Source organism: Aythya fuligula, chromosome 2 (genome assembly GCF_009819795.1).
Source record: "Aythya fuligula isolate bAytFul2 chromosome 2, bAytFul2.pri, whole genome shotgun sequence".
NCBI lineage: Eukaryota > Metazoa > Chordata > Aves > Anseriformes > Anatidae > Aythya > Aythya fuligula.
In genome coordinates this window covers 141489826-141503526 of record NC_045560.1, presented here as the reverse complement: position 1 = coordinate 141503526, position 13701 = coordinate 141489826, and the positions used below count along the sequence as shown (strand labels likewise).

Genomic DNA, 13701 nt, shown 5'->3' with positions numbered 1-13701 from the left:
TTGTGGAGTCTGTTCATGTGGTTCTCTCTAGACTCCACAGAACAGTTTGCTTTGTGTCGTGACCTAAGCTTACTTCCTTGCTGTAGTTGGCTATATGTAATTTTCACATTTGGAAAGGAAAATATCCATTGTCATGCTACCCAGGAGTTTGAGTGTAACTCTGTGGGACAAAAGAAAACCCACGATACTGCCTGGTTTTTAAGAGAACATGGCTTGTTCTGTGCAGGGCCCTAGGGGAAGAATTACAAGGTCAAGGCTAAGCTGAAAGAAATCCTGAGATGGTGGTTGTAGAGTTGGTGGGAAATACAGGTTTTCAGAGTATGGTGGGCTGAGAACTGGAGCTGCAAAATAGCTCCTTCACTTTTCAGAGAATGTACAAGCAGTCTGTGTGTTTGGCAGACTCTCATTGAGATAAAATAATAGAGGACTTCTTCCAAATCTTTGGAAATCATCTGGATTCCCAGCAGAACATCCAAAAGAAAGAAGTTTATCAGGGAAAACCTCCTGTGATCAGTGCCTTGTCACAATCTCATTTTTTGTGCTTTTTTCCCCGTGGTTGGCTAACCTCAACTGGCTGCCATGTGCCCACTGCACTACCCTCTCACTTCTCAGCAGGCCAGGGGAAGAAAGTAAGATGGAAAAGCTCATCGGGTGATGGGCTTCGTGGGCTGCAGGGGGAGAGCCTGCTTCACCATGGTCTCCTCCCCGAGCTGTGTGGGCATCTGTGCTCTGGTGCCTGGAGCACCTCCTCTCCCTTCTTCACTGACCTGCAGGGCTGTTTCACAATGTTCTCACCTCCTCTCTGTCACTGTGCAACACCTTTTTACTACTTCCCAAGTATGTTTTCCCAGAGGTGCCACCAGCCTGAGTGATGGGCTCAGCTGTGTCCTGTGGGGGTTTGTTACACAGCCAGCTGGAACCCGCTGTCCCTGACGTGGGGCACCCTGGCCTTTTCTCACAGAGCCCACCCCACCTGCTGCCAACACCTGCATGTATAAACCCAGCACATCCCGTTACTAGGAGGGAGCTGCATCTGTGCATTTCATTCGTAGCAGATAAACCCAGGTAAAGGATTTTACAACAGGCAACAACTTGCATTTATATGTGCGATACCTTTAAATAGATATTCTTGAAGCTAAAAATCCCTTGGACTGGTGTGTCCCTTGAAGTCTTCAAGGAAATGGCATTTTATTAATATAGTACAGTAGGTTTTAGTTATAGCAGACTGTCAAATTGCCACTGTCTTTTGTCCTAATATGCAGCGAAGTGCTGTTTTGCAGAGCCTATGTATTTGCATATGTATAAAGAGGAACTTGTGTTCAGAAACATCAACAAGGTCTCTCATTACAAATGTGCCTGCCCATATATTAGTCAAATGTATATCATAAATCTCATTACAGCCAAGCGTAGCTTACAAGTGAGCAAAGGCCACAATTCAACTGAATTTCAGTATTTTCTTTAACAGAAGATTCACCGTGTTAGCATGCTTATGCTAAATTCTTACCCAAAGAACGTGTGGGCTTTTTAACAAGTAATTATTTATAGTTCTGATTCCTATTTCTGTTGCAACTTCAGTTTTTGTTTGGAGGCGTGTTGCACTTACCCTTAGATGACAAATTATCCCTGCAACTGAAGTGTTTAGAAAGATGTCATCGCTCAATGCAGGAGGTACAGATAAGACTGTCACTTGCTCAAAATCAAACATAAATTGAAAAAAAAAAAAGTGAGGAACATGAGCAGATTTTGTAAGTTGATGAATGAGTATTCAGATGTTATTTATACCAAGTTGAGAAAGTTGTTACCCTAACTCAGCTAGAAATATATTTTTGGCATTAACACTCATCTGTTGCAGCTATCAAGACTGTCACTCAGTAAGCCAGTATCGATGCTTTGATTTAAAGACCTAATGGCTAGTGCAGTGACAGAATTAGTGAGCTTGGGGAGGTTTGTTTGTTTTTGTTGGCTTTTTGTTTGTTTTTGCATCTGACTTTGCAAACATCACACAACTTAAAAACTGGAATTGAGCTGGAAAATAGTTCAGAGTTTTCTCCTATAGCAGGTAAATGTTTGGAGTTGTTTTCTTGACTGTCAGCTCTTCTTCCAAGGGAGACTTTTTATGTCAATAGAATGGAATTGAGATACTGTAGCAACAGTAACTCCTAATGGCACTCCTAAATCATGGAATGGTTTGGGTTGGAGGATACCTTAAAGTCCATCCAGCTCCACCCCCCTGCCCTGGGCAAGGACACCTCCCACCAGCCCAGGTTGCCCAAAGCCCCATCCAGCCTGGCCTTGAGCACCTGCAGGGATGGGGCATCCACAGCTTCTCTGGGCAGCCTGTGCCAGTGCATCACCACCCTTTGAGCGAAGAATTTCCTCCTAACATCTAATCTAAACCTACTCTCTTTTATTTTAAAGCAATTTCCCCTCGCCCTACCACTATACCCCCTGACCAAGAGTCCCTCCTCAGCTTTCCTGTAGGCCCCTTTAGGCACTGGAAGGCCACTAAAAGGTCTACCTGGAGACTTCTCTTCTCCAGGCTGAACAGCCCCAGCTCCCTCAGCCTGTAGGAGAGGTGCTCCAGCCCCTTATTCATCTTCATGGCCTCCTCTGGACTGACTCCAACAGGTCCATGTACTTTTTGTGCTGGGGGCTCCAGAGCTGAACGCAGCACGCCAGGTGGGGTCTCACAAGAGCAGACTAGAGGGGGAGAATCACAGTATAACTCAGGGCTGATTTTTGTCACTTCTTTTTGTTATGTTTTATGCAATATTGTTTATTTTTACATTATGGGAATTGTTGATAACAATGTGACTTCTTCATAAAACTTACAGAATTTAAATCTTACAGGCATGCTGACAACCCTACATACAATTTCACTGCGTGACTGTATGAGCTGGCATATGCTCATTTAAGTGGAGCCTGGGTGGGGAGGCGTCAGGAAGAGTAGAGGGAATTTTTTAGCTTGTATTTTATAGTTCTTTCTTAAAGGAACTGTTTGTTGATGTTTAAACCTAATTCCAGTGAGTACATCTGACTAGTATCTCAGCATCCCCTCCTACTTCTGAAGCAGGGAATCTAATACATTCCTAAATTTAAATTGCTGAACAGCAAATGAAGAATATTATAAGAGCATTTCCTTTCTTGACTTCTGAGGGGAGGCTTTGTGATTTAAAGATATATATTTTTTTTAAATTTTCCAGATATATTGAGTCCTGACATTCTTCCTTAGTGCTGATAACCTAATGTGAGCTTTAGAGAATTAAATGGCTGATAGCTGATAGTTTTTAAAAACAGAATTGCATCCAGGACTATTTGAAGCTTATTGTCATGATTCGCTTGAAGGCTGACAAAAGCATGGTCCTCTGTAGTGTTACATAGTACAGCCCTGTAAATCACTATTCCAGCGCTGATGCTTTTTGTCTGTGATTTAGTTTCTTTTTCCTAGACGCAATGCTCATACAACTTGTTAGTTACAGTGGAACACCTCTATTGCAGAAAATACTGCCTTTCAGTAAAGCCTTTAAGAAATTGAGTAAAAGATGAGGATGCCTAGAGGTTTTGTTCCTAGTGTTTTGGTTTGGGGTAGCTTTTGTTTGTTTGTTTGTTTTTAATTTTCATCCTCTCCTCCTGAATGTGTTCTAAATTAGTCGAATAGTTGAAGGAGTATTGTGATACAACTGAATCTAGAGAGTGAACCTGAATGCTTCTGGTAATTAAAAATCTAATTTGCATCTTTTCCATTGCAGGTTTCATAATTGCCCTTGTGCCTTCTTGTAGTGCAACTGTAATCTCTGATATGAATTCAAGTAGGCGCAGAAGGCAAGCAGGCTCTCTGTTTGTCATCTGCTCTTTTTTGCTCTTGCTTATTAAAGTGGTACTTACCCAAATCCAGTTTATCTTGCCTGCTTTTGAACATGTTCTAAATACACATGTGATTTTAATAACATCTGGAAAAATATGAAGGATTCAAGATTGTCTTAAATACAGTATTATTAAAAAATGAGGCTTATTTGTACTGCAAATGTGCACTTTCTGTGTTACATATACATGCACAAGTGCAAAGAACTATTCTAAAGATGTTGCTTTGTATTTTTCAGTGCCTTATTTCATGTACAAGAAGGAGTGGGTTTCTTTGGCTAGAAGTAGACATGTACATGCATGATCTCCCCCCTGCCTCTGTTGTGTGCTGCCCATTGCTTAAGTGAAGGCAGAGGGACAGCAGATGCTTAGAACATTTTGTGGCTGAAATTCCAGAGTCTGTAACGAGATGCTGTTTTAATCTGATGTTTTTCCACTGCTGTTTTTTAGTCCCTTTCTCACACTGTAACAGAAGGTGCGTTTGGTATGGCACATAATAGGTAGGTAGTTGGTTCCCTTCCCAGGTTTTCAATATTGGCATAAAAGAAAAAAATAAAGTTGCAGTGTGCCGCTGACATGGTATGCTAAATAAATGTATCTATCCTGATGCACTGTGTAATCATAATGTGATAGAAAAGTTATTTGCAAATATGATGTGAATACAGTTTTTTTTTCTAACTGATCACAATCATTACTTCTCTAATTTTCCGAGTGAGCTAACCACTCTAGGAAAGCTGAGAAATGTTTTATCGACTCAAATGTGCCAGTTGAGTAAGAGTGGGGTAAAATTTGTTTTAATTAGGAGTGAGTGCAAGTGAACAATTCTCTGGTTTTCATTTCACGTACAGTCTTGAGGATTTTATTGGGGCTGGAATTATTTGAGGGAAATGTTTGATTATACAGGAATGCTTGGGGAAAAGAAGTGAAAACCTTTTTTTAATGCAAAACATAACTAGTGCTATAAAATCAAAGAAAAAAATGGAATGCTGAAATACCAATTACAAGACACTTCTGTTTTCAGTAAACAAACTCAATCTGTACTGAAATTCCCTCACCTTTTCCACGTATGTGGAAGTGATTCTTGCTACCCACTTATTTCGGAATATGCTCAACTGCAACAAACAGGGGAATTGCCATTGAGATTTGTTATTCTTAATTTGTCTGTAATACTTGAATTGATAAGTACTTCCTAAAGTCTTGATTCATGACTTTGCTTACAGGACACTTCTCTACAAAAGCCAAGAGAAGTTTTCAGGCTCCCTGCAGACTTGACAGCTTGTGATAATCGCCTTTGTGCCTCTATATACTTCCCATCTTCCACGTGGGTTACCCTTTCTGATGGAACAGGAAGACTCTATTTAATCAAAACAGGCAAGCGTGGAGACAGTGCATCAGAAAAGTGGGAGGTAAGTCTTAAAGAATCATAGAATATCCTGAGTTGGAAGGGACCCATAAGGATCATCAAGTCCAACTCCTGGCACTGCACAGGTCTACCCAAAAGTTTAGACCATGTGACTAAGTGCACAGTCCAATTGCTTTTTAAATTCAGACAGGCTTGGTGCAGTGACTCCATCCCTGGGGAGTCTGTTCCAGTGTGCAACCACCCTCTTGGTGAAGAACCTCTTCCTGATGTCCAGCCTAAACTTCCCCTGCCTCAGCTTAACACCATTCTTGTGGGTCCTATCACTGGTGTTTACAGAGAATAGGTCACCTGCCTCTCCACTCCGCCTCGCGAGGAAGTTGTAGACTGCGATGAGGCCCCCCCTCAGCCTTCTCTTCTCCAGGCTGAACAGGCCCAGTGCGCTCAGCTGCTCCTCATATGTCTTCCCCTCTAGGCCTTTCACCAACTTCATCGCCCTCCTCTGGACACTCTCCAACAGTTTAATGTCCTTTTTGTACTCTGGTGCCCAGAACTTCACACAGTGCTCGAGGTGAGGCCACACCAGAGCAGAGCAGGACAATCACCTCCCTCGACTGACTAGCAATGCCGTGCTTGATGCATCCCAGGATACGGTTGGTCCTCCTGGCTGCCAGGGCACACTGCTGGCTCACATTCAACTTGCAGTCGACCACAACCCCCAGATCCCTCTCTGTGGGGCTGCTCTCCAGCGTCTCATCGCCCAGCCTGTATGTAAAGCCAGGGTTGCCCTGTCCCAGGTGCAGAACCCTGCACTTGCCTTTGTTAACATTGTGGTACAATATGGTAACAATGTGGTAACATTGTTGTACAGTAACATTTTATGAATTTTACAAATACAAAGTAATTCTTATTCTTACCTTTCTTATAATTATTAAAAATTAATCTTTAAATCTGAACTCTATACTGTTGATAAATGGTTGTGTCCAAGCATAAAAATCATTCTACTGATTTCTTTATATGCAAAATATTTATAAAATTAAAATGGTTGAATGGGAACAGCTTCTTGACGGAAAAAGAATCTGTCTAAATAAAAGTGAGTGTTTCTAAATGGGTGGCTTAGTGCTTGTCAAGCTGAACTTCCAAGAACCATTTCCCCTTTGCAATTCATATGGATCTGCCTAGGTTTTTTTCCCACCATCATTTATTGTTTGTTTTTTCAACTGACCTGTGGAATAATAAATATTTTTTTAAGTCCAAAATTACCATCAGTCAAGCTAATAGCTGCTTTTGTTTTTAAGTTAAGAGACTTCTGAATTGCTTGTGCTGATGTAATTCTGCTTGAAATATTCACCATTTAATTTGCCCCATCATAAAAGTGTGTCCATGGAGACTAGAATAAAACTTATACAAAATTGCTCATTAAAAAGCTTTGATAAGTAGCCCTGTGGGTTACCTGCAGAGTAGATACAGTGCAAACAGTAATGTTTCCACATCTCTGGTAGAGAAAAACTTCACATTGTGCACTTAGCTCTGGCAAATATTGGTGCTTAATATTTTTTACTTTAAATTGTTGGTTGTAACTGAAGTTTGTTTTTGTGTTTCTCATGATGAAATAGTTTACAAAATGGATTATTTTAAGAAGCCTTGATAAGGTGCATTTTTTGTATCCACATCAATGTGGTGTTACAATACTAATACTCGTATCAGTTATCTTGCTTGGACACCATGAATGTAGTTGTTACTTTTCTACCTCAGCTGCTGTGAGCTCATTAGTTTGTCTTCTCTTAGTGTGAGAATATTGATCCATAAATAAGTTGCATCAGAGTTGTACTAAAACATCAAATTTTTATGCTGTCACCATTTAAATTCACCTTTTGAGTGTTTAGAACACCCAGTGGTTTACAGTGACTTTAACATCTCAACCTCACAAATCCTTAAACATTATCAGGTTTCAGTAACAACTAGATTGAGCCTATGCTCATTTATCCACTGCAGCTTAAATTCATTTTCCTTTATTCTCTGTGGCTGGCTGAATGGCAGAGCTCAGAGGGCTATGATCAGCGGCACAGTCTGTTTGGAAGCCTTTAGCTAGTGGTGTCCCTTGGGGTCAATACTGGGCCCAGTCTTGTTCAACTTACTCATCAGTGACCTGGTTGAAGGGACACAGCGCACTCTCAGCAAGTCTGCAGGTGACACAAAATGGGGAGGAGTGGCTGATCCACCAGAAAGCTGTGCTGTCATTCAGAGAGATCTGGACAGGCTGGAGAGTTGGGCTGAGAGGAATCTCATGAAGTTCAACAAGGGCAAGTGCAGGGTCCTGCAGCTAGGGAGGAATAACCCCAAACACCAGTACAGGCTGAGTGGTGACCTGCTGGAGAGCAGCTCTGCGGAGAGGGAACATGGGGGTCCTGGTGGACAACAGGCTGACCATGAGCCAGCAGTGTGCCCTTGTGGCCAAGAAGGCCAGTGGGATCTTGGGGTGCATTATGGAGAGCATTTCCAGCAGGTCAAGGGAGGTGATCCTGCCGCTCTACTCAGCCCTGGTGAGATCTTACCTGCAGTGCTGTATCCAGGTCTGGGCTCCCCATTACAGGAGAGACCTGGAGCTCCTGGAGTGAGTCCAGTGTAGGGCTGCAAAGATGATCGGAGGACTGGAGCATCTCTTTTGTGAGAAAAGGCTGAGAGGGCTGGGCATGTTTAGGTGATCCTCCTGGAGTAGGGCAGTTGGACTAGATGATCTTTAGAGGTCTCTTCCAACATCAACCACTCTGTGTCTGTGACTTTGATTTTAATGTATTAATGTTCTAGAAAATAAAGGATGTTTTATTTCTTATTTGCTCTTTGGATTTATTTTGTTTTTCAGCTTCTTGTGATTTATGCTGAATAAGCACCTTTTAAGAAAAAAAGCTGAAACACATAGTCTCTAGAATTAAAACTTCTTGCTGTAGGTAGTTACTTCTAAATGTCTCAAGGTTCGAGATATGCAGGCCTTCGGTATGACATTATTTCATGATTACAGTGATCCTGCCTAGTCACATAAAAATATAGATGGACTTTGCCAAACCCTATAAATAAAAAGTCAGAAAGTTCTGACTTAAACCCCTAATAAATGTGAATATTATACTTCATTTAATGGTAGGTTCTCTGTTTCTTATTCTTATTAGAGAATATTCCTATTAGCAAATAAGAAGTAAATCTCTTATAGTAATCAAATGAAGAGAGCCGCCTCTCTCAGCTTTGGTTGATGATGAAACACTGATAGCAATGTACTGGATCTTTTATCTTCTTGTTTGCATGTGCCAAGGTCCACGATGATTTTTGGGATCTTGGATTGCTTAGGAGAGCAGTGAGGGTATTGGTGAAATGCCTGCATTTTCATCTTGTATGAGACTTTCTTCCCCAGTTGGTATGCCGTGCTTATGGATCCTGTTCTGTATGCTTATTTACTTTAGTACTAAACAGCTGCGATGTAGACACTTTTGTAGATCTTTGTGCTTTGTCTAATGGGCCATTTCAGTGATTCTGTAATAGAAACAACAATAACAAAAAACATTTCAGAACAGTTTATTGATAGCCAAAGAAGGAAGAGCCAGAAATAGAACAGAATAGAATAGTTCAGTTGGAAGGGACCTTTAGGGATCATCTAGTCCAACTGCCTGACTGCTTCAGGGCTATCCAAAAGTTAAAGCAGTTTGTGGCAAGCAAAAATTAACTGATGTTCGATGAAGCCTTTCGCTGCTTTCTGAGGCTGGGTTTTAACTGACTGACTTTTTGCCAATATTGTGTCTTCTAGATTGTGTTTAATGAAGAACTAGGCAGTCCATTTATTGTAGCACACAGTGTTTCATTTGTAAAATCTGGTACTCATTCAGTAGCTGTGCTGCTGCTTAGGGTAGAAAAAGATGAATTGGACACAAAAGGAAGTGGATTTCATGTTACCTTGGAATGGGTTACAATTGCAGAGATGAGCAAAGAGGGTAAGTGTTTTACATTTATGTTACTAGTGGTTAAGGAGAACTAAAACAAACAAAAACTGAAAACAAACAAACAAACAAAAAAACAGCTGTCATGCTTTCATTCTTTGTTTTATAAGTTTATTTTTCTTCCGTTTCTGATATGTCCTTCCCACAAAAGCTCTACTCAGATAGGTAATTTTCTTTTGTTTTCAGATGAAGGTCTCAGTTTTAGACCTTAATTATGACAAATATTTGGAAGATAGGAAGAAGTAGACTTATACATGTGTGGCTAAAGTGATTAGAAAACAAACTAAGAACTTTACTTTGTGACATTATGAAATGAAGTTCCTTTAGCTTGGTCCAGTAAAATCAAGGTTCAAGATACCTATTTCTAATAAATATCTGTTGTACTTCTCATAATGTTGTATGAGTTATTACCTTCCCAGTACAGCACTCCTATTTGTCATCTGTATAGTCTGAGGTGATCTGTTTAAGGATGCTCCCTTGTTGCCTGGGGTTTTCTGAATGCATAGGTCTCTGACTCTGTTTCTGTTTAAAATGGCTATGTCTAGTCCATTAATACCCCTCTGCCCACACTCAAAAAAGGAGGGAGGGGGGCTTTAATTAACACCCCCAAGTACCAGAATTACATTGTAGTCTGGTTATTGTTTTTTATTCCACTTCTGAACTAACTTTTAGCAAGCACAAGTATGATAACTAGTTAAACCAGATCTAATTTGGGTCCCCTTATCTGTTATTCTCTGTATTCTGTGACTGTGATGTTTCCCTAAATGTAGCACTGATGTCAACCTGTCAACCAGGAACACATTAGACTGGAGTGGTATAGATGATTTTTACCTTCATGATGTGGTCTTGTCTAACGTCTCTGCTAATAAGTTCCTTTTTTTTTTTTTTTTTTGGCTGTTGTTGGTTTTCAAGTACAACAATTTCTTATAAAAAAGAGTTGAAGCATAGATGTGAAAAATCAAACAATTCTTGAGGATAATTTTAGCACCTGTGAGAATTTTATGAAGTTATTGGTTAATTCCTAAAAATCCGCTTGCACTATCTATTATTATTCAGAAGTCAATCAAATACTTAGGCATCTGAATCCAGGTAAATTTAAATGGAGGAAGAACACTAGAATGTATCGCCTTACCTGTGTTTTAAGTCATCGTTAGTCATGTGTTTGGGAGCACAGTAGGGAATGGTGTGGTCCTTGGTGCCAGTAGTTAACAATTAGGACCTCCTCAACTCTTGTAAAACACTAGTCATCAACAGGGAAGGTAGGCATTTTCCATCATGAATTGTTGTCACAAGCTATTTCGTTGTTACTCAATTTTTTTTAGCACCTCAAAAATATTTAGAAGAATTATTTGTGCAGAGACTGAGAGTGGTTTTCTGAATTGCCAGGCTAGCTGTGATCAAAGAAGTCATCATAAGGAAAAAAGAGCGATGTTAGATTAATTTTAGGATCTATATGTGTAATAAAATCATTGAAAAACAAAAGAGAAATTTCCTTTGAATCCATAGTACTGTTATTTAACCAGTAGAATTATGTAATGTTTTTAGGTGTAATGAGGTTCTTGAATGAGATTTTGCGCTGTAGAAAAATAGTACTGCTCAGATTTTTTTTTCTTCATTTTACAGGTGATCATCAATATGAAATCTGCAGAAAGAGAGTTTTACAAGGCAAATCAGTCCCCCATTATGCAGCAATAGAGCCAAGTGGGGATGGTCTAATGATTCTTTCCTACAAACCATTCAAATCTATACAACAAGAAGAAGAAAAGTTAGTAGAAAACGATGATGCAAAAACAGCAAATGAAAAGACAGGTAAAACTTAACTGTCAGGTTATGACAGACTGCTCTTTGTTTTGTCAAAGAAAAGAGCTTGTCAGTTTAGAATCTGTTTGGAAACTCCAGCAGTAAATGTTTGTCTTTAATATCTGCCTTCCAGGTTGTTTTTTTTTTTTTTTTTGTAAAGACAGATAGGCTTTTTTTAACGTATTTGTTTTCTTCCTAGGAAGTTGTGTTGGGTATAAACCTATATGAGAAGTCTTTTTGGATAGGAAGCACTTAAAGAATTTCCTTGTCTCAAGAAAAAGAATATTCTGCAAACAACTGTACTCATTATTTGCTAACAGTTAAGACAACAGTTAAGTTACCTAAATGCAGGTATCTAGCTGAAGTGTTCAAATCCAGAAGCTAGATTTAGGTGAGAGAATGGAGCATGACACCCAAACAGTTGTTCAGCAGAAAGGTATCTCTGATATGGAAATCACTCCCGCCTTTCAAACAACAAAAAAAGTTGTTTTTTTTTTTTTTTTTTTTTTTTTTTAAGATGAAAATCTAGTAAAAGACTCCAGTAAGAAAGTAGTTTAGAGGAAAAAAGAATCAACTTCATCAAAATACACTCATACTTTTCTACTTTTCTTCTAGGAGATCAAAGCAAAATGAAGTATATGAACCCCTACTAAGTATTAATCCTAAATGTCACAGAGTTCACAATATGTATATTTATGTAGCTATATTGTGTTATTTAAGATTTGATTTTTGCTTCTGAATATGAGAGAGAGGCTAATGAACCTATCTTAACTGAATGATACTAGCACAATTTTTTCAGCAGTGCAGAAATCTATTAGCCTAACCTGGGCTATAATTTTGGTTCCATGGCTATATGAAATTGCAGGCATAGCAGATACCAAATAGCAAAACAAGATGTGCTGGCAATAATGCTCTAATTTTTATATGAGATTACAACAATACATGAGGAAACATTAAGGTGGTTATGTTGCTTATTGGTATTTTGGCTTTTTCTTTGTCCTTTCAGATTCTACTCCATACATACTTGACAACTAATAAGGTAGTCTAGAAGATAGTGTAGAAAAGAAGGGCCGAAGGTATTTTTGGGTCTCATTCTGTTGTCTTACAAATTAGGACTTTAATATCAGATACAGTCTGTGTCACAATTTAGAATTTTGATGGCCGTTGCATCTCATATAATAATAGTTCTTGGGAAGTGTATTTGTAGCATCTGTGACTGATCCTGTAGCAAACAGGAAACTCACAGTACCAGGCAACAGTGTAAGAGTCCTTCCAGAGTTACAGTTGGTGAGATGATCAGCTAAATCTTGTACTATGACACCTTGAGAGCTTTCAAACCGTTCCAGAGAATGAGCCTGTCCATGCTTTGCTTTCCATCTAACTAGGAAGGTAACATGTAAAAGAAAATGAATACATCTGTGGTTACATTTTCTGTGACCAGCTGTGCGCTACCCAGTCATGCTGTCATAGCCTTTAGATTTTTTTAGATTTAGATTCTCTCCTTGTAGAATAACTTAGCTTCAGTTGTGAGGGAAATACAAAGATCAAGTCCAACTGTCAAGACTACCCTGGGGCTGATGCAAAGCTAGAACATATAGTAAAGAGCATTATCCAAATGCCTCCTAAAAATTGACAGACGTGGGCCATCAACATCCTCTAGGAAGCTGTGGTGGTTTTACCCTGCATGGCAACCAAACTCCGCCACAACCATTCTCTCACTCACCCTCTTCAAAGGAAAGAGGGGAGAAAATATGATGAAAAGGGCTCAAGGGTTGAGATGTGGACAGGGAGATAACAATTATTGTCATGGGCAAAACAGACTCAGCATATGGAGATTAAAATTAAATTATTGCTTGTCACTAGCAGACTAGACTACTGAAAAACTAAAAGCAAAACAAAAACAGCTCCCCCCCCCCATCTACCCTCTTCTGTGTCCTCCCACTGAGCAGGACAGGGGAATGGGGGCTGCGGTCAGACCCTGACGCTTCATCTCTACCTCTCCTTCACAGTCCCTCTCTGCCCCTGCTCCCCATGGGGTCCCTCCCACGGGATGCCGTCCTTCCTGAACTGAGCCTGCGGGGGCTGCCCACAGGCAGCAGCTCTTCAAGCACTGTTCCCACACGGCTCCATCCCATGGGGTCCATCCTCCAGGAGCAAACTGCTCCAGCACGGGTCCCCCACGGGTGCTGGCAGCTCCCCCCAGCCCCCCTGCTCCTGCATGGGCTCATCTCCACGGGCTGCAGCTCCTGTCTGAGGCCTGCTCCTGCGGGGGCTCTCCATGGGCCGCAGCCTCCTCCAGGCCACATCCACCTGCTCCACCGGGGGCTCCTCCACCCATGGGGGGGCTGCAGCGTGGAGATCTGCTCCATGTGGGACCCATGGGCTGCAGGGGGACAGCCTGCTCCACCAGGGGCCTCTCCCTGCACAGGCCGCAGGGGAACTGCTGCTGCCTGCCTGGAGCACCTCCTGCCCTCCTGCTGCACTGACCTTGGGGTCTGCAGGACTGGTTCTCACTCCTCTCTCTCCCAGCTGCTGCTGCACAGCGGTTTTCCCTTTCTTAACTCCGCTCTCCCAGAGGCCCAAACAGCATCACTCACTGGCTCAGCTCTGGCCAGCAACAGGTCCCTTTGGAGCCATCTGGAGCTGGCTCTGCTCTGATGTAGGGCAGCTGCTGGGCTCTGCTCACAGAGTCCTCAA

At 41.1% G+C, this 13701-nt stretch overlaps 1 protein-coding gene across 2 annotated transcripts in view; it reads left to right on the top strand.

Moving 5' to 3' along the window:
- Positions 1 to 13701, top strand: part of NUDCD1 (NudC domain containing 1) — a 36799-nt gene that overhangs the window by 9856 nt on the left and 13242 nt on the right. For both annotated transcript variants that reach the window (XM_032181418.1, XM_032181419.1), the window contains exons 3-5: positions 5082 to 5267; positions 9015 to 9198; positions 10828 to 11013. In XM_032181418.1, the coding sequence (XP_032037309.1) occupies positions 5082 to 5267; positions 9015 to 9198; positions 10828 to 11013 (556 nt within the window). The remainder of the gene's footprint in view (positions 1 to 5081; positions 5268 to 9014; positions 9199 to 10827; positions 11014 to 13701) is intronic.